At 37.1% G+C, this 22655-nt stretch overlaps 1 protein-coding gene across 4 annotated transcripts in view; it reads left to right on the forward strand.

Moving 5' to 3' along the window:
- The window catches only part of LOC124635036 (calcium-transporting ATPase type 2C member 1), a 56064-nt gene that overhangs the window by 21629 nt on the left and 11780 nt on the right, over window positions 1–22655 (forward strand). For all 4 annotated transcript variants that reach the window (XM_047170792.1, XM_047170790.1, XM_047170791.1 and 1 more), the window contains 3 exons: window positions 4067–4232; window positions 19869–20025; window positions 22176–22434. In XM_047170792.1, coding sequence (XP_047026748.1) covers window positions 4067–4232; window positions 19869–20025; window positions 22176–22434 — 582 coding nt within the window. The remainder of the gene's footprint in view (window positions 1–4066; window positions 4233–19868; window positions 20026–22175; window positions 22435–22655) is intronic.

A 22655-nucleotide genomic window follows, 5' to 3' on the forward strand; every position in this document is an offset into this window, starting at 1 on the left:
GGTCAAACCAAAAATCTACCGGAAGTTACTATTCCACGCGAAAGAAGTCGCGGGCAAAAGCTAGTTTCCTATAATAGGTTAACAGTACATAACTTTAGTTAATATCCAGCGTCAGACACTATTTGCCTGCCATAAATGCTTACCTGAAGCCTAATTGGCACAATCATTTTTTTGCTATCTTATTATTGTGTCATCAATAAATGTATTTCTTCTTCTTTCTTTCGTCTTGAAAATGATCAAAGAAAGCAGAAAATATACGAAGCTCCCGTCTTCGGTTATATTGAAAGCTTCGTGTGATGAAGAGGCGTAGAGTTGGCACCGGTCGACTGAGTAATGAAGCAATACTGTCTATGCAGTGTATGCAGTTTGCAGCTAAAGTGGTTATATGTGAACAATAAGAGAATTATATTAAGCTTTTGGTTTTGATACGTTATTTGTATGTGGTGTGATCTTTTTGAATCTGCTATTGGTTGAAAAGGAAAGTATTGTTTGGTTAGCTGATAATTTGTTCTTAGAAAAATAGAAATCCATATATTGTTGAAAGAAAAAGATGGCCATTGCCCTGCTCTCATTACCATTTATGATATTTTGGGGTCTGCACCATCTTCTTTTATACTCTCCTATACAAGGTGTTGATTTGCATTTGTGCCATAGCTCAGGAGGAGGACATACAATACGTAAATAATCGATTGGAATTACAGTAGATGGGAAATAACTAATATGCACTGCTTTTTTTGTCATTGTAATGTCGTGGTATTTCCGAAGTAATCCAATTTTATGAATGAAATTTATGAGTGATCGTTGCGTATGCTTTGTGTTTGCGTTTGTGTGAGGGTGCAGCACGGTTTTAACGCCAGTAACATACGCGCCAAGTTTAAATAAGGCTAGATGACATTTACGGAATTAGGAAAAACGAATTAAAGAAAAAAAAATACGTACCAATTTTTTTATTGATTTGGGTCGAGAATCATTAGCATAATTACCTCCTTGAATATGGCACGGATGCAAATCAACAGCTTGTATAATCCTTAATTTGATAAGTAACACTATCGTCTTTCTCACGATTCATTTATCGCCTCTTTGATCATCATTTGATTGTCCTTTTCTTCTATATCCATCCACATTCATGCCCAATCCTCAGGACACGATCCTGTAGATAGCAGAAACAAAATTAATGGGTGCCGCACCACCACATAGATAAAATGGTTCACTTGCCTCAATCTATTTGTGTACGATAAATTAAATCATTTATTTGTATATTTTGACACCAATAAGGAAAAGCCAATACCGTGAATTGATTAATCTTTTATATTCGTTATTTATAATTTAGTGAATGCTTCTACTGGCTACGTTGTTTTCCTCCTCTCTTTGTATATATTAAAAGCTATTTATATATTTGTCGATCGAACGATAATTTTAATACCTTCAAGTAGAGGAAAAGACACTTGATTCTTGTAGGCTTTCGGCAATAACAATTTTAAATTCACAAAATAAAGAAACAAGTTTCCTACGATAAAAAAAGGAACTTCGGATTTTCCGTCTTTATTTTTGATGCAGGTAATATCTACAGTACCTTTACGAAACAAATATATTGGTCTCACATACATAACAGTAAGGTATAGGTATTATCCGCTAGTTACATACAAAAATAAAGACCCCAAATTCCGTAGGTTCAAAAACCCGAAGAAAAAAAAACAGTATTTTTACCATCGCACGCGAATCTACATTTCTATGACGACAAGACCTCCATTAATCACTCATCTCCTCCAAGCCAGCACTTAAGCAATCTAACGACACCGTCCATCATTGTTAGGTCCGTTTAATTACTCAATTGTTAGATTTCTAGAACAATCTATTCGTAATTGATGTCTGGGCCCGCACGTTATCGCGCTAAATCCGATCTGATTGGACCTGTAGGAAGAAATATAAATGGGTTTGGTATTTACATCGATATATTTACATAATATTTACAAGATAAATTGAGACAATAAAAATATACATTTTCTTCCTACCAAAGAGAAAAAACCGACTGCCGACTGGTTTGACAAGTCTTCATTTTTACGAACGTAGCTGCCAAACCAGCCGGCCAGTACCAATAAGTGGCGAAAGAGGTAGGTCACCACATCACCCCCCCCCAGAGACCTTCAAGGGCGATAATAAGCTGGGAAGTGGACGCGACGTCCTGACCGCGTCGTTCTGATGACGCCATCGTCAGCCGAAGGTAAGCCTCGGTTATCCGCGTCAGGTGAGTAGTGATGAGTGTTATTGTCGAGTGGTGACTGTGGTGAGTTATGTGCGATAGTGTTGTGTGGTGAGTGTGCTGTGGTGTCAGGGTCACGCAGTATGAAGGCCGGCTTGATGCGGTCTATCGATACTGTGACCTGTTTACCGTTCACCAGTAGTTTGAACACCTTGTCACCTCGTTCGAGCACCTTGTGAGGTCCAGAGTATGCCGGTTTCAGACCACCACCAGCAGTGCAGTCCCTAAGGAACACGTGCGTGGCTGTAGCCAGCTCCTTGAAGACAAATGTCTTGAAGCGGCTGTTGTGTCTGACTGCTGGTGCTGGCTGCAAACTCCGGACAATACTCCGAAGCCTAGAAAGGTAATCGGTCATGTCGACCGTTTCCTCGACCCGCGGGTCGAAGAACTCGCCTGGAAGGCGCAGTGGCTGGCCGAACACTAACTCGGCAGCGGAAGCCTGTACGTCTTCCTTGAAGGCACTGCGCACTCCTAACAGCACAAGTGGAAGAGATTCCACCCAACTGCTGCCTGCGTGGCAGGTGATTGCAGCCTTCAGTTGACGGTGGAATCGCTCCACCAGTCCGTTGCAGGCTGGATGGTAGGCAGTGGTCCTACGATGCTGAAAGCCAGCAATGCAACGGACTGGTGGAGCGAAAGACCGACCCGATGGTAGGGTCAGATTAAATCTGTCACCGACACATGTCAGGACTGGTTGGAATTGCTTGGGATTTGGTTTTTTAGGTTAGAAAATATTTTGTTATTGTAGTTAAAACATGGAGGAATATACATATCGAGGATGAGCCGACCCCAAAACAAAATTAGGTTAAGAGCTGGAGGATACCTAATGATAACAATGGGAAAGACGATGACAGAAATGTAGGTCTATAAACAGACAAACATCTTGTTCTACAATCCGAACCTGTTAATCTTTTAGTCTTACTGCTTTACTAGGGGATTAATACGTAAGCATGCTAATGGGATTACATGGCTGAACAGATGTTGAATGCCGTGTTTAATTTAGACATGTAAAGATCGGAATTTTGTTAGTGCATGTAAAAGCCAAGCGCTCAAGCATAAATAAGATCTGCCTACTCAAAATTAAGATAAAAAGAGAATACTATTTTTAAACATAAGTTTCATTTTACAAAAGCAATATGTTATGTAAAACACTTACAATTCCAATAATGACATATTCTGATGATATCGAATATCAAAATGAAATATGGGTCCTTACTTTAACTTTTACTTTTAATTAACGAATATACTGAAAACATTCCTTACCTTTTAATTTTAGTTTCCATACGAATGTTTCAACGCCACTGCAGCTATTTCTCATCCTGTAACAACTGGGTCACGTGATTGGCTTAAGGCTAATTGGTCCCGGAGCTGGTGCAAAACTTTGTTGTGTGAAATTATTTAATGAACGGGAATTTTGTTGGTTTGGGGACACCACGAAAGTTTATTTGAGCTAAGTCCTAGTGCTAGTCCCATAATAGACGTGAATGTTACCTAGATTTTACAATACGCGTTACTGTCAGTGTTTGGATTTGAATGTCTTAAATAAATTCAACTCCGCAGCTGTTTCTGGGTACCTTCGATTTCAGATGATGCATGACAAAAAACTCTTGGCAAAAGACCAGAAAATATTGACAGCATTTTTATTCTCGTGGAAATATAAGGGTCTAACTAACCTTACCTTCAAAGTATGTGCTTGAGACACGCACCATTTCCATCATTTTGATTTTCAACCATTACTACTGGCTCTAGAATTTATGTGTGCGAAACTTTTGGATTCATATTCATGATTGTCTTTCTTTTTCCCAGGTGGCAGAACGTCTAAACGTGGACGTCCGCCGCGGCCTATCATGGCGCGAGGCGAACGATCGCATGAACTTCGTGGGCCCCAACGAGTTCCAGGTCAAAGAACAGGAGCCGCTATGGAAGAAGTACATAGAACAGTTCCAGAATCCACTCATATTGCTGCTGCTTGGTGAGTAGACTTTATAACGTCACTAGCTTCAACCAGCGGTTCCACCGGCTTCTTTAGCACCGGCAAAATGTATCCGGACAAAAAGTTACCCATATTCTGGTTTATCAGCTCTATTACTTTCACAAACCAGCCCAGAGCCTGGAAGTTGGTGGTGTAACACCCCCGTACCTGGGAAGACCAGTAGCAGTCGTTGTTACAATCCACGTCAGAGGCCCTTCAGGCGGATTTGAGAAAACTCTGCCAGGGCTTGTTAGGTGATTGAACCTGCGGCTCACTCTATAAGAAGTTCTATTACCAAGTTTCATAAAAACCGCCGCGTAACAAACATACACACAAATATGTATGTGTGCTTTATAATATTCGTGTGCTGATGTGCAAGGATGTTTGATGTGAGGGTTGTCTTGAATGATGCCTTCTTTCCGTTGAATAATGAGGGTGTATTGTAGTGTACTAGGGCTTGTATATCAACAGTCAGTTCATTTGATTTATTCCCTCAATTTAGCTTAGGTACAGTATTACAATATTACTGTTGTAACGAGACGCTCGAGTCATCCGTGTATTAAAGCTAGTTAGTAAAGTGAAACTAACTGCCTCTCTTTCTTCGCTGCTACTCAATTTGGTTTTTGTTTTCTCTGACTTAACAGAAGATTATCAAGTTAAAAAAATCGTATCTCCCATTAGATGAGGTTAATCTAAAAGTTTTTTAAGAAGTTTTCGGCAGCAGATGGTTGTCTCAACACTTTTACGCTTACAAATCCGAGATGAATCAGTTAAGTTTATATTTAGATACGTCTTTATTAACATCTAAAACGGTATGCAGAACAGAAATAGATTAAATACATCTGTTTCTTCAAACGTCTTGAAACTTTGGCCATTAAAAACCGAAGGATTCGTTTGCATTAAACCGTTTTCTAGCAGACATAAACAAGGTTTTTATCATAAAGTAACTGTTGTAGTTATTTATTAGTATTACATATACTTTGACGTGAGTTATGTAACCTGGTCCATTAGAAAATCAATTAATATATCCAATTGAAAAACGTGTTCGATTTATACAGTACGGCATTTTCAATTTTCTATTACGTTTGCGTTAGTATTGTGTAGTAATAGTGCTCGCCAAACTTTTTGTCGTCACTTAACACTGCTTGAGTTGCTGCACAGAAATCATATTTAGGTATCACCGGGTGAAGGAGGTGCGGTACCTATATGGACTACATGCACTTATGTGCTTCGAATTTAGGTGCGGACCGCCATTGACTTTTGGCGAAAAACACTTACATATTTTGTAAACTCTTATCATAAAGTATGACATAATATTGTTACTGTGTCAGTGTCCGCAAGACATCTGATGGCTTTTGTTTCATGTCCATTGTTATAAGGATACAATAAACGTTTGCGAAAATAACGTTAAATAATAAAGCATCGCTGTCTCCATGTCAAATTGTATCACAAAAACATTTTAGCACTCTCATTTATTATATCATTATATGTTGACGATCTAGTGTTAGTTAACACAAGTTAACTTAGATCAGATATGTGCGTTTGCAGTCACATTTCCTGTATTACTTCACTCTTATGGAGTATTTGTGTCAACGTTGCAAGCAAGTGATGTTGCATTCGTAAGATCTAGTGATAGGCAGCGAAAGATTCTATAGACTTGATAATCTTCTCTAGTGAAATAATCGCGAAAGATAATACTGTAGGTAGTCTATATGTGTCAGTTCGCGGTAAAAGGTACCTTATGGGTGTTGGCACTTACGACATTATGTTATTTTAGTCTAAGCAAGATTGTAGAATTTGTATCTCCAAATGACTTAAGCGCCAAAGTCCATAAGGTACCTTTTGTCATGAAATGACACATACATATATACTTTTGGGATGATAGGTTAATAAGCATGTATGTAGATATTATACCATTTTTACGAAGAGTGCTTTTGGATACTCATTGACTGGCTAAGGATTGACATTGGAGGACCTCTAGTTAAAAAAAATATTTTCTTGGATGGTCATGCATTCCGAAGTCATTTGAATGCCAAGACCAGAGTTTTAATTGCGAATTTGCGAAAACCTCAGAGCAGTTAGCACTTTGAGTATATGCTCTATTTTGTGATAATATAAGAGATGATTGGCTGCAATGTCCTCTTATGGTTAAGTGTTATTTCCCTTTTGGCTTGCATACCACATTCTTCAAAGGACTGCATGCATGTTGCACCAAACTTTCTACTTTCTTAGTCTCATAATTTGGCATTCGCGCTTTCGAACATACCTCTTGGAGTTCATTGACTTATGTCCTACAAAATACTTGATTTATATGCAGCCTTCTTAGATATGTGAGTAGATAAGTGTAGACAGGTTTTAGTGCGCAAAAAATGGGACTATTTTAGTTAAAAGTGGCGTCTATTTTTTGTTTGTAACATTTGCATTCGAAAGAAATATTTTAATTAAACGAGAACTCATAAATAATTTACATTTTCTTTTTTCATTAAAGGAATGCATGTCTCGAGCATTTGGAAAAATTTTTCCTTATAAAATCAGGTCGTTTTCGTAATAGGTGCTTGTAAATTGTTCACACGTGTATTTAATAAAGTGCCTTTAATTCGTGCCAATAAATATAATATGATTAAAAAAAAAAACAATTATGTAAAGTTAGGTAGATACTATGGAAACTGAAAACGTTACATGAAAATAAAAATGTACATTTCGTTAGTCACGAGTATCTATGTACATGTATATTCATGATAGCTTGTGGAAAATAAGTGGGCAATAAAAGCCATCAATTAAATAAGTAATTATCTTTAGAAACGTCAATAACTTTAGTCTTCAAGGGCGTTTGTAGTTAAACTTGTAATAAACATTACATAAAATTGCTCTATGTGATAGGTTCATGATCACGTTCTTTAGATACATTAATATCGTTAAAGCGTCAAATCACAATTTAGCAGTATGCATATTTTATTATATATCTACAAAAAAACATGCTCTATACAAGAGCGTGATGAAAATTTTGATAGAGCGGATTCACACTAGCCGATTTTGTCGCGCGTATGCACGCGCCTCTACTACGCCCGACACTACAAAAATTCTGTCGCGCGGATCAAGGCGTCATGTTATATTTCGGCAGTCATCCTATCTTCACGTTGTCGCTGCGGGAAATATAGTATATAATATATAAATGAGAGGATAATTCCCTAGTGTGAAAACGCAGTTAGTAAAACGAAATGAATTTCAGTCATGTCAAATACCAATTCTGCTGCCTCGGTTCATATAAGGATTACTGTCCCCACGCTGCCGGAATGAAGTATGCAAAATGCGATAGGAAATTTCATGGCAGGATTTATTGCGGCGCAATGCAGTTTTCAGGGTATTGCTCCGAACATTTTCGATCGGTAGGAGACCACTGGGATATGGGTATCGATTGTACGAGAACTATTTTTGAACTATCGAAAGTCCACACGTTGAAATGATGAGTAAAGTAACCAAATTCAGGCCACTTTTTGTTTTCCAGAAAAGTTGAAAAAATAGTTTTAAATCTGCAGATATACCCAGAACGTTCCTATTATGCATATTGTATTGTTTTAATGCCACAATTGCATGGTTATATTGCATCGGATTTTTATAGCACAAATGCACGAAGCTAGTAATAAAAGTGTATAGCCCATTGCCATATTCACACAATTGCCAGACCACTACCAATGTCATATAAAATGTGTTATAAGTTATATAACCAGACCTAGACCATTGTATGGTTTCATAGGATTGAATCACATTGCAACTGCGAATGAAGAATAATTAACACATGCTAATGTGGTATTGATTTCATCCATATGGAGAATCATTGTGACAATCTGAGCTCACTTAGTAAAATCTATCCGTACTATTAAAATAAAAGTTTCCTGGCCGATTATCGGCTGTGTTCTCATATTAATGAGCCTCTTTGTTCACCTAATATGAGAACAGCCAGATGCACAGGACATATTATAGTGCACAAGCTTTTGCGCAGACACAAGTGCACTTACTATTCCTTCACTCTCATAACTGACTAATCCGCGGTCTAGCATCTAGAGTAAGGTGACTATTGACGAGGACGCATTTCCTTCGGGATGCGTCCGAAGTCGCGGGCATAATCAAGCACTAAGTACCAAGTAATCATCATAAAATCATCACTTGAAAACTTGAAAACTCTCATTTGACGGTATCGATCTAATGTTCAAACATTTACAAGCTTCAGTTACGATTTAGCCAAGCTTTTAGCCAGACGTAAATGTATTCAGAGCACCTGTGACTTGACTTAGTTTAATATTATCCTACGAAATTGCACCTGATGTTTTAGGGTTGATACTTAGCTTTTTAGTGCTTGAAGAAATTTCTGATATACTTAGAACTACACTAATATTATAAAGAGGAAAACTTTGTTGGTTTGTAGTGGATAAACTCAAAAACTACTGGATCGATTTTAAAATTCTGGAACCATTAGAAAGCTACATTATCTGCGAGTAACATATATACTATATTTTATCCCCTTACCAGCAGTAGTTCCTACGGGAAGTGGGTGAGACCGCGGGAAAACGGCTAGTAGTTCATACATTAAAATAAAATAAAAATAAAAAAGGTTATGATTTGCGTCATTGAGATGGAGATACGGTTTATGATTCCAGTTGAAGTATCTTTAATAATACAAAGGCGTGAGTTAAATACCTACTGCATTAAAAACATTAAAGTATCGAAGCGAATCGTAGGTATAACTCAAAATACTATAACTTACAAAGCCACAATAATGCTTTCACTATGATAGATAGATGATGAAAACTATCTTGATTAAGCTTTAGGTACTTACATTATTATGGGATGAGGCAACCCTTAACAACATAAGGGCTGACAGCGTCAAAAGGGTAAGTGAATCTCGTATACCCTATGAAAGGTAGCAAGCGGTAAGCATACCCTCGTCTCTGATAGATCAGGTTAAACAATGCCAACCATTTTCATGAAGGAATGTTAGCTTCATGTATCAAAGGTGCGCATTATCAAGAACGGTCATTTTCACCAACTCATTTATCAATCATAAAATAGGTTTACGGGAAAATGAGTAAAAGAGCTTAATGTTTTCAGTGAAGAAAATGACACTTTGTCTCCGTCCACCGCTCTGGCGCTTAACGAAAGAAATCTCATTTAAAATGCGTATTGTATTCAGCCAAAAATTGTTCAAAAACATTATCATTACAAAAAAAATACCTGAGTTTATAACGAAGCTATTTCATTATTACAAAAGATGATACTTGAACATATCTATCCAGATACACAGTTTTGCCAACCCTCTCAATGCTACTATGAAGGTACAACGGTTGATGTTTATTAACCAACATATATGTGTCCGGTGACAGTTTAAGGAGCCCCTGGTCCTCTCGATGACGTAATGAGGCCAGCCCAAAGGGTCGAGAGGTATTTATGCTCCAGATTTGTATTATCAGACCTTTGCGAGGGTTAAGTGAATTCTGATCGAATTTTGAAGTGTGAAATGGGATGGAAATTTTTGATTAAAATTTTATTTTCGATCAGGATTTTTTTGTTGTACTCGTCGTATTTATCAGTGATTTTGGAGTCTAATTATATCGGATCTGAAAAAAAGCTGAATTATTGATTTCATTTAAACATTTATGCACATAGTAAACACAGGGCAGAAGAACTAATAGGTAACATAAAATAGTACATCATCATCCTCCGAGCCTTTTTCCCAAACTATGTTGGGGTAGGCTTCCAGTCTAACCGGATACAGCTGAGTACCAGTGCTTTACAAGAAGCGACTGCCTATCTGACCTCCTCAACCCAGTTACCCGGGCAACCCGATACCCCTTGATTAGACTGGTGTCAGACTTACTGGCTTCTGACTACCCGTAACGACTGCCAAGGATGTTCAATGACAGCCGGGACCTACAGTTTAACGTGCCATCCGAAACACAGTCATTTGGTGTCTAAGATATACTTAGAAAGTACATACAAACTTAGAAAAGTTGCATTGGTACTTGCCTGACCTGGAATCGAACCCACGCCCTCATACACAAAAAACATAACATAAAATAGTACAAAGGTACTTAAATAAGGTAAGAACACTAACAGAAGAAATATTGCATCAAGCCCTCCGTATCATTAAAACCACATTGTCCTCCACACAGTATTTAATCTTGACCAAAATCTTGTTTCACTCAAACTGTAAGCTTCCAAAACAACAAACAAAAAAACCGCAGCAATACAGATTACCTGTTCCAAAAATAAGAGGAACATTAAAATAATCTGTTTGACCACGTCAGCGGATGCAGCGACGCACTTCCAACGTCATGTATTTATAACCGCAAGCAAAATGATGGTTTTTTGGGCTTGGAGTACAGATATTTATCTCAATTTGTACTTGCCAGGGTAAGAAAAAAATGTTTCTTTGAAGATTTTTTTTGCATTAGCTCTTGCGTGTATGATTTGAATGGATAAAGGTATATTTGTTTGTCAGTTTTTGCAGAATATCATCGACTGAATATCGAAATAGCTTATTATATTCCAAATGTTTATTTTCCCTGTGAATGTGAAAAGATATTTGTTTATTAAAATTGGAAAGTCCTATAAAACCAGATTTAAAGTGTAAAGTCCAAAACATTACCAATAAAAAAGTAGAAATTGACGTCAAAATATTGTACTTTGGACGGAGACCCGAATCGTAAGTCCAAAATGTTACTTAGATTTCAATATTCCAAAACTACCAGAGGGAAAATAAGAATAATATGATGTTAGAAAGTTCTGAGAAAGTAAATTGTAATTAAGACGTTGTCTCACTGAAATTGTGTAGTCACGTTTGGAAAGATAAAAGTGAGATTAAAGATAATAGGTTTTTAAATAAATAGAGATGAAATGTTCATCAAGAATCAAACAATCGATTGTTTTCTTGAAATGTCTAAATTGATCGTTTCTTTATGTTTAACTTCTCAACTGGCGTATCCTTCATCACTTCTTATTTGCCGGTCCTTCAAATATTTTTTGCAGAGTTCCCTTCTTCTGTATTAACTTCTGGACCTCTTCCTTTCTTAAAATTATGCTCCTTTGGTTTAGGTCTTATGTGAAATCTTACGTTTACGTTTACGACATACTATCCTCATTATTCAGTCTTCACTAAGGCAAAGGTTTTTTTGACAAGAATTTAACTCCCCTTTTATCGCTATATCAAGTAACAAGCCGCCTATGGTTTCACCCACATCCCCTGGGAACTACTACACACGTCTAGCCTATCGCCTTCCTTTATGAAAGGACTATCTAATACTGCAATAACTTTTTTTCAATCAATCCATTAATTTGTATTCAAGCAAAATTACTCTACAGCTTTATTATTTAAAGGATGAGTTGCTTCATTGGTGTTGGCTACTTGAGAAGATGTAGGTAAATCACACAAACTCTCCAAAAATTTCTCACCACAAAAATACACTACTTACGTATAACTGCACAACTGACATTCACGTCATGTGAACAAGTACTCGTTATTTTGCGGTACGGGAGGTCATTGTCGCATGCACCTGATGTTACCGAACCTGTTTGGCGCGGTTTTTATGCGCGCGCGCCTATTCACGGTTGAAAGAATTAGCGGTTAGATGGGAGACTCATTATGTGAGTATTTGTTTGGGTAATGTTGTTGGTGGTAATTAAAGGTGTTTTTTTAGTTAGGTATGTGATAATTGTGTTATTACGTTTTTTTTGGATATTACAGACGTGGCTATAAATCTATTAAGATAGTTTTTGAATAACGTCGTAGCATCTTATTTACAATTGATGTTGATGGCAACCTTCTTCTTTTGATTACGGAATAACTCATCTAAGTACCTATCTATAGAATCTATAGAAACATGACTCATTCAATTAATGCCAAATTGCTATCCTCTTACATTCAAACTAACAGATAAGGTTGTTGAAATTCTACGTAACAAGACATTAAAAAAATAGTTTTTCTTAAATTACTTTTCTAATAACGTCTAAGGAATGGTCCTCCCATATCTTAGGCTCTCTTGTTCTATTTTATTAGGGTCAACAAATTACTTTTCCTTCCATCCGTCTCTGTCAGCCCTTAACGAAATGTTTACTTCCTATATTTGTATCATAGTATAGTTTTATTTACTTTGGCTCTCAGTTTTCTTCTAAGTGTAGGCTTTTACTTTCATAAGAAATATCTTTCTTAAAAATATATATTATTTAGAAGGAAAAATATGGTCGTTATTCCGCAAGAAGGAAACTATTTACAATTTATGTAGCGATACATATTGTAAAAAACAGGAAAACATTTAAAGAAATAAACACAAAAAAGAAATAACTAAGGTTTCGCTGAATATTTTCTGAAGGACATCATCTGTACTAATATAAAAAAGAGGATTTTTTTCGTTTGTTTGTTCGTACTCTAACGGCTCCGAAAATATTGAACCGATATGATAAATTATTTTCACTGTCGGAAAGGTACTCTTAAATTTTATCCCGATACGGTCAGTAGTTCCCACGGGACGCGGGTGGAACCGCGGGAAAACATCTAGTTAGATATAATTTTGGTTTCTTTCAGTACTAAATAATCATCTGTATAGTTTTATAGATAACTTTTTATATTAGTACAACAATGTACTGACAAAAACGTGTAACACAAGCACATAGCGTGCTTCACGCTACTTGGGAAAGAAAGAGAGTGTTTTCTTTTCTTCATAGTGTTTGATTAACTAATTAATTACAGGTGTTCTTTGTATATTTACGTGGGATCTTTTTAGTTGAACTCTTTTTTACGACTACGAAATGATTTTCAGTAGACTAATATCAATATTTGGTATGTAATATCAATATTTTTTATTTATTACAAACTTTTCACAGTTTACATTAGTCACTGCACCTTGATTTTCTTGTGTGTCATTGATTCACTCATTAACATAAACAGTGTTTATTGAAACCAGCTGTTACTTTATTGTTGACGAATACATTACAACTGAAGTGCATGAAATCACTCCAGTCAATATTAAAATTAATTAAACCTTCAGTGGCGGCCTTTTATTACTTTATTGGTTACCTGCATGACATCAATAACTTCACAACGATAACAGGAAAATGCAGTTAATTTCGTTATTATTTATGAAGCTATAAGGTAACTTCACTGCTGCAAAAGTTGTCAATGGACAAAATCAAGTATTATAATTGCGAAAGTATTAGACTGTCACGCTTTAAAACGCCGATACTCCTGAATAAATTTTAATTAAATTACTATTATTTATAATTATTATTTTAATTAACTTTTAGCCTAGCTAGAGCCTAGTTGATAACAAATACGAATTTGTATGTCTTCAATAAAAATCACAAGAGTAGGTATCATTAGAATTCCATGGTTTTATAAGCTGACATTATTGGATTAACTGGCAATAACTATTATGCTTGTAAGTCGACGCCCGAAAAGCGAAAACTTAATTTTGTAGTGGCCTGAATAACTTGTTTAAGTTGCACTGTTACTATATAGGTTCTTATAGGTATATTTTTTTTAAAACGACGTCAAAAATCATTAAATGACCCTTCCCGCTGTGGGTTAGCAGCGGTGAGGGAGTGTCAGATTCTTACTGACTAAAAACCCTCGTGTTCCGTCGTAGGCCTTTTATGTAGCAGGGCCGCGGTAACTCGCGCGAACAATCCCGCAGCTCCGAATTTTTGTAGCCTTAACTTCAGTCTGTTTCAGGCATGTCTTTTTTCTTAGGCAAGTATCGACAACTAATATTAACAATAGTTGTTTGTAAAATATGATTGCCGAGTCACGTACTTAGCGTTTTATATTTAATGTTTTACTTAGCTCTCAGGCCTAGCTATTATCAGTAGGATTCTACTGTTGATTTTGCATAACTGTGGTAATCCCAGAAACGTTTCGTCAATGTTATCGTTTCCTGCGCAATAAAAATTATAGTTGGTGTAGGAAAGTATACGAATAAAATACAATATTTTGCAACTATTGTAGTCTCATGAACAAGGTAGGGATTACAGGGAATATGGCATATGAAAAGATGATTAAGGATGTTGCTGAAAAACATGAATTTGTACCATTTCGATACCAATATGCTTGCCTCGTATTTACTAAGAATTAAATCACCCTTCTTGGCAGTCGAGTAAAATGTAGAGACTATCAGAGCATCAATGCGCATTTGCTTTATTCCACTAAGAAATCAATCTTTATCATTATTACTACACGTGGTTACTTCAGAAGTTGTAAAATTATCGTATTTTCAACATGAACGTCGACATATAGTCTAGCTCATTTGTGCAATATTTTGTCGTAAACAAAATAATCTACATGCTAAGCGTGAGTAATCTTCCGCAAATACACGTGAAATTGTGCCACGAAGATGTTTGTTATGCTTTTTTACGTGTTTTATCTTTTTTTACATGTTTACGTAGCTGACTAGATGTGACAATTTATTTTGACTAACAGATTTTACTACCGAGGACTTCTTTTTTATTCTACCAAGTGCTGTTATCTGTATACTTATTTCCACTTGCTTGTCCACCAAAAATAATCCTGTGTTGACACAAATAGGAAAATGATTGTTAGTTAATGTATTTTTTTTAATTAGTTTCCCCTGCGTCCCGTAGGAACTAGTAACCTTTCTCCATAAATATCTAATTAAATATTTTTTCAAATCGACACCTTTGTAATATTATTATAAGTATTGATCTAAAAATGCTGCATCTAGAAATGCTGTAGCATAGCTAGATACGTTTTGCCACAAAAATAACACATAAAATTATGTGGTTGTGTTCGGTCACATTGCAATTGTTGCCAGGGCCCATTAATAAGTACAATTACTCGTTTGCAATCAAACTGGGTAAATAGCTGTGTCATTGACGTTGTAATGGACGTCAACGCAAATGTTCGCAAAATAATACCTACCTTTGAAGGTTAAACTGTAGGGTATAGTTATTTTTATGGATTATCATGCTTAATAAGTACTCTGTAACTGAAAAAAAAAAATGACGGCTGCGGATTTCAATAAGCTATTTTTCCATTTCAATGTAACTGAAAACTGACGATTACGGCAGATTTCAATTACCTATCTGTCTATTTCAATACCTATCCAACTTGTTTAAGCAGTGCCCTATAGGGACCATATTGTTTCACACCTCTTGCGTCACATATGGTTACAAAGAATTGAGTAGAGTTATCTGTGGATTTGTTTATTAGAGATACCATATGAATTTTTCAATAGCTTCATATAAGTAAATATAATGTCAAACTTCCATATACAGTTAGTAAATTAACACATAGATTATTGAAGTAAGTAATGTTAAACTATCGCCTGCCATAGTTGAACATAGGCATCTTACAAAAGCGCTTTGTGGTCAACAGCCAGACCGCAACCATCATCGGGCTTTTCCTTTCCATTGGACACCCATTGCCTTGCATTTGTCAGTGGTTTGTAATCCCCCCCCCCCCTCGGTTGCTGTTTACCTGATACAAATTCCTCGGCAGAGAAGTATGTGGAGGATACGTTAGGTTTTTTTGAAAACGATTTCATCATCATCATCCTCCGAGCCTTTTCCCAACTATGTTGGGGTCGGCTTCCAGTCTAACCGGATTCAGCTGAGTACCAGTGCGTTACAAGAAGCGACTGTCTATCTAACTTCCTCAACCCAGTTACCCGGGCAACCCGATACCCCTTGGTAAGACTGGTGTCAGACTTAATGGCTTCTGACTACCCGTAACGACTGCCAAAGATGTTCAATGAAAGCCAATTCAAGTTCAAGCCAAGTTCAATGAAAACAGTTTCATCTACCTATGTAAAAGAAATCATTCAAAACGTACCTTTTTGGTTACACGGTACAACCTATTCTTATTACATGAAACCGTCGTGACATTAACATTAATTATGTTAATTACAACAAACCATACAGGTGTTCTAACTAAACAGTTAAGCTTACTAAATTATTCATTACTAGCTTCTGCCCGCGACTTCGTACGCGGATCCTGTCCCTTATGCCAGCGACTACGGGGTCAGCAAAATCAAAGATCTGAATTGTCTGATATTGAATTTTAAGGGCCCGTTGACTTGAAAACAACGGAATACGCATAACCATTAGAAACGTTCCATATATTTCATTTTTGTACTTTAACGGCAAAAGCACAGCAGACTAAACAAAACGCTGAGAACTGAACCGCAATAGACGTGACCATAGGGATAAAAGTAGTGATTCTAATTAGTCCGCATTTAAGTTGTGTGTGGCAAAAATATTACACGTATTATTACGCAAAAAAACATTAAATAGATGACAAAGTCGTGGTGACTTGGTGGAAGTCGTGGTGGTTTAGTGGGTAGAGAACCAATCTCTCAAATATGAGCGTGCGTCTTTGATTCCAGGTCTGGCAAGTGCCTGCCAATGCAAGTTTTCTAAGTTCGTATGTACTTTCTACGTATATTTTGGATACCAATGACCGTTATTTGGAGGGGATGTTAAACTGTAGGTTCCGGCTGTCATTGAACATTCTTGGCAGTCGTTATGGGTAGTCAGAAGCCAGTAAGTCTGACCAGTTTTACCAAGGGGTGTTGGGTTGAGCGGGTAACCGAGTTGTGGAGGTCAGATAGGCAGTCGCTCCTTGTAAAACACTGGTACTCAGTTGCATCGTGACTGGAAGTCGACCCTAACATAATTGGGACAAAGGCTCTTGAGATAATAACGACAATAATAATGAGATATAAGCACCGCAGGACATCTGAGGCTGATGACGGGGAGTAGCGACCCCGCGGGGCTATATATACTGAGTTCTCCAGGGAGAGTATACTGCCCCCATCTCCGGCCGGTCGGAGTGAACCATGACGGGGGTAGGTCTCACGCCTCTGGTTTGGCTTGGCCGTCCAGAGTGGAGTCGCTAGAGCACTATTAGTAGCCCTGCTCGGAGGGTGGGTGCCTCATGGTAAGCACAGGGAACGCGTAATCTGCGTTTAAAGTCCGCCGAGGTATCCTTACCCTTCAGCCGCTCATGTCCCTGTTGCCCTCTTGTTGCTATTCAGTGACTGGTTCCCGGGAGCCCAGTAAGTGAGGTGGCGAGTCTCCACCTGCCTTTTTTGCATGTACCTAATACATTGTCATCCACTAACATCCCATCACAATAGCCCAAGTAGTTTCCTCCATAGTTAGCAATAGTTTAGCACAGAACCGGGGATTGTCTTTTTTTTAACGACGTCCACCGGGGATTGTCCTTGGGTTCATTTCTATCCAAACTAATATTATAAATGCGAAAGTAACTCTGTCTGTCTGTCTGTCTGTCTGTCTGTCTGTCTTTTCTTCACGCCTAAACTACTGAACCGATTTGTGTGAAATTTGGTACAGACATAGTTTGAAACTTGAGAAAGGACATAGGATAGTTTTTATTACAAAAAAATAAATAAGAATAAAATTATTCCGGACATATAGCGCCATCTATTGGTCAAATCAAAAATCTGCTGGTAGTCACTATTCCACGCGAACGAAGTTGTGGGCAAAAGCTAGTAGTGTATAAAGGGATAATCGTCGGTTTTGTGTCACCATTTAATAAAAGTTGTCTCAAAAGGGCTTCAGCGTGTTGGCTTCGGCCCCACGTTTGCCTCCCAAAAATTCGGAACTCTGTAGTCCCGAGGTATGGAAGAGACATAAGTACAAAATAATAATGAGATATAACGCAACAAAGTCGGAGAGTGGGGGCTCGTGACGCCACGTCTAGATATGTAAAATTTGTACTAAGCAGTGACTTAACACAAAATTCAAGCGTTGTTGCATCTTCGTTATTATTTGTTTGTGAGAGAGAGAAAAGAAAAATACGTGTCCATTATTTTAGGGTTATCTAAAAGACGGACGAATTACTTTTTTTGATTCACCATACCTATTTCATAACATTCATTTCTATACATTTCAAGTGCAGTATTGCTCTTGAAGTTCCACATCAGGTGTTCCAGATCTTCGATGTTTATACGTCAATAGAGAGTGCTTATCAGATTGAACCACTTTTGCTAAAACGTCATGTCTTCATATGCTATAGTCTAGCTGGGCTCCTGGAGTTCCACATCAGGTGTTTTAGAGAGTGCTTATCAGATTGAATAACTTTTGCTAAAACGTCATAGTTCTATATGCTATAGTCTAGCTGGGCCCCTGGAGTTCCACATCAGGTGTTTTAGATCTTCAATTTGTATAAGTCAATAGAAAGTGCTTATCAAATTGAACAACTTTTGCTAAAACGCCATACCTGTATATGGTACAGAGAAGCTGGGCTCTTGGGGTTCCACATCAGGTGTTCCAGATCTTAAAATTTATTATCTCAGCTGAAAATGCTCATCACATGAAACAATTTTTGCCATGGCATCATTTTTGTATCTCTTATAGTTTTGTTGGTCTGTTGGTGTTCTGCATCAGGTCTTCAAGTTTCGAAGATACATTATAGCCTATATGTTGACCAGGCTTAATACTGATACAACAAAGAAAAAATCGTTGAAATCCGTCCAGTAGTTCCGAAGATTAGCGTGTACAAACAAACAGACATACAGACATACAGACATACAGACAGAATTTTTTTTTTGGATTTGTGCTTCATTACTGTTTCTAAACCCCACCCAATTATTATTTTTTTAATATATTCAATGTACAGACACAGTTTTTTTACAGATTTATTATATGTATAGACTACTTGTACCTAACTAGTTGTCTAGTCAATAAATCGATTGTTACCATGAAATAGTAATGACTATGCGACCTTTTAATGTTTGCACCTGTGGTTTTTCACTATAGAGATAGGTTATTACTGGTTTTTGTGTCAATTGTGAAGTTTTAGATAGGTTTTAGGGTTATATATAGGAAGTATATTTTATTTGAATTGTGATGTATTATATAATTAAGTAGTATGACTGAAGGACACTACTAAAGAACTAATGGGCTACTGGAGTATGAAAGTTGTTCTCACCTGGAAGTGGAAAGAAATTAACTACTAAGGGTGCAGGCATTTATAAATAGTATCCTAGTCAATTATAGAAGAAAATATAGTTTTTGCATCAAGTTAAGAACTACCTGCTATGTATAAGTTTTAAATGAATATGAGAACGATATTGCAGCAAGTTGCATTATGTGCAAGTGTGTATTATGACGCATTGCTTACAAATAGCCCTCTTAAAATAGATTACCTACTGTATCTATAAATCATAACGATCAATACATTTTACCTACTGTACTTGTGACTGACGGCATATGTCGATGATTCATAGGCATTAGGGAGAATTTTATTTCTTTTTTTTTTAATAGTCATTTTTAATGAATTGAGCGTCTATGAACATTAGGCACGGAAGAAGGAAAATGAGCGGAGGTGCCAGGTCAGGCGCCCGTTTAGATCAAATACGTTATATAGGTCAAAAACAATCAGTTCCGAGTGAACTGAAGAGGCGTTCAGGTTTCTTGAGACATGTGGGTTCCAAAGAAGGTATTTAAGGGGGGAGACAGTAACGTTCCTCGTCTCCTGAACACCCGCATTTTGGCGCCCTATTTTCTAAGAAGATGATAACCTTTAATCCCACAAATTACTGAACTCTTCACCAGCATTTACCACCTTAACACGCCTTACTAAGACCTATTCTTTCTTGCCCACAGGCTCAGCAGTGGTGAGCGTATGCATGCGGCAGTTCGACGACGCGATCTCCATCACCGTTGCCATCATGATCGTGGTGACCGTGGCCTTCGTCCAGGAATATCGGTCTGAGAAGTCGCTCGAGGAGTTGAATAAGCTGGTGCCGCCATCTTGTAATTGGTAAGGCTTTTTGATACTCACAGTCTGTTAGAGTTTGTGACGTCACTGGAAATGATTTGTTTAAAGTGAAAGAGGATGAATTGAATACTGAAATGGTGATTTTTGGGGATACTGTCCCATGTAAACGTTGACGAAATAAAATGCTCACTTTTATCTTGATGTAAATAAACGCTGTTGACTTTCAAATTGAAGTATGGGGTTTATTGTGCCCCTTAATTCCGTAACGAAAAATAAAGTTTATTGATGACGTTTTATTGTTTCATGTTATGGGCACTAAAATTAATGTGGTTTAGAATTTTTCCGTTACATTTTTTATTGATATTTAAAGCATCCTAGAAATTTTAACTGCATCACGGTTATTTTTATGATTTCACGATAAGTAATACTGAATTGTTTAAACCTAACCTTGTCGCACAAATAACCCATGCTTTGGATTATTACCTATATGGTATTTTGCCCCCGAATGTGCACGTGCGGTTTTATGGAAATTCCTCCTTTTGGGCGGGGCTGGGAAAATCACACATTTGAATAATTCCTATATGAAGGGTCTGTCAGGGGTTGGAAAGGAATTTTAACACACCCTTGCTTATGATATCTATAGAATACTAACTGTTTCACGCGGTTTAACTCCATCTTTGACAAAAAATTACGAAACCTTTTGAAATTGAGCCCATAACAGTGTCAAGGGTCAAAAATTTATCTATTCTAAAAAACTTGTCAATTTTATATTCGTCATTTATTATGCCATCTTTCTCTGTTTACTAATAAAACGGATAATCCTCTAATTTATATTCTACTAGCTCTCGCCCGCGGCTTCACCCTCGTCCCGTAGCCGGATGGTGACAAAACCTTCTCCCGGGTCTAACTTACCTCCCCTCTAATTTTCTGCCAAATCGGTCAAGCCGTTTTCATGTTGTGTCATTACAACGGAAAGCGGGTTTCATTTTTATATATATATATAGATAGATAACTCATACAATCCGCCTGATTACTAGGTACTTAATTAATGACTGTCGGTGACATTGCACGGAGAATGTGCCATCTAGGTGATGTCCTCATAGCCGGAGGACATCACCTATAGATTATTATAGAATACTGTTTCTCGCGATTTCACACCATCCTTGATGAAATAAAATAATATAACCGCATAACAGTGTCGAGGGTCATACAATTTTCCGTTCCTTTTATGACTTCAGAAAACTTAACAAACTCAAATATATTAGTTTTTCCCTATAAACTAATAGAACGGATAATCCCCTATTACCAGGAATCTACTTGATTACTAGGTACTGATACTTGATACTTAATGAATGATAGTCGTTGACATTGGACGGAGATAGCGCCGTCTAGTGCCTGATTAAGCTTAATTGTTTTTATTGATTGGCTGTTATTGTTTGTGGCCTGTTATTATTGGTTTCGCGATGGTTATAAGTTCATTCGATGCTGGAATTAAGTGGATTAGTTTTGAAGAATATTGTTAAGATAGTTATTTCTTTTTATGTCTAATAATAAATAAAAGGATTTGACCCTCTTTGTAATTGGAATTCAAGACTCAATATATGCAATTAGAAGCTCTATAAAAAATCATCGTCTTTCAGTGTCTCTGTAATCAGAGTCAAAATAGGTTAATTTACCCTATCGATAGGGAAGCCTACGATTACCTAATTTTATAAGTTTAAAGTATGATGTATAATTTGAAAGTTAAGTTGATGTAAACTGGATTTGAATTGAGAAGAGCAGTACTAAATGATTCTTTAGTTAGAAAATACGAAAAAAAAATTGTGTCTGTAGAAAAATGGCTTTAAATATCGTTAAAAAAGCGTTTTTAGGCATTTTTAGGTTGGTTTTTCTTCAAAACTAGAACTGCTAGAGCAATCCTGTGTTCTAGACTTCAATTCTGTGATAGATAATCTGCAAAAATTTATGTGTTTCACCTTGGATGCAATAAAAAAGGAAAATTTTGTTGACTAGTGAAATCAGCAAATCAGTCTCTAAATCCCTCCAACCATATTTTTTTGACATTATGGTTTAAATCTAGCTCTAAAGCCGGTACTTGTTAAATATCTTATAATAAGTTGGTACATACATGCTCAGCCCCTCGTAACTCAAACCAACCCAAAAATATTCTTAACATTTAATTTCTCCCACAGTCTCCGAGAAGGCAGCCTCGAACATTTCCTGGCCCGAAACCTGGTACCAGGTGACATAGTCCACCTGAACATCGGTGACCGGGTTCCCGCAGACCTCAGGCTCTATGACTCCACAGACCTGGCGATCGATGAGTCCTCGTTCACTGGGGAAACGGAGCCAGCTGTTAAGAGTGTGCTCCCGAATAAGGCAGCTGCGGGGAGGGTGAATAAGGATAACATTGCCTTCATGGGGACTTTGGTTAGGTGTGGTAATGCTAAGGTTTGTATTTTTTTCGAAGACGTATTTCAATTTTTTTTTGATATTTGTATTGAAAATTAAAAATAAGAATTAAAATAAACACTCTTCTAATTTGGAGGCTTCTGACCATGATAGGACTTCTATTAGTCGTTCTAGTTAATTTTAGACGCTGGAACGTATGCCCTCTTATTATAAAACGCGGTATCAAATAAGTATCGGCTTTTGTACTACCTTTAATCCAC

Source organism: Helicoverpa zea, chromosome 12 (assembly GCF_022581195.2).
Source record: "Helicoverpa zea isolate HzStark_Cry1AcR chromosome 12, ilHelZeax1.1, whole genome shotgun sequence".
NCBI classification, from domain to species: domain Eukaryota; kingdom Metazoa; phylum Arthropoda; class Insecta; order Lepidoptera; family Noctuidae; genus Helicoverpa; species Helicoverpa zea.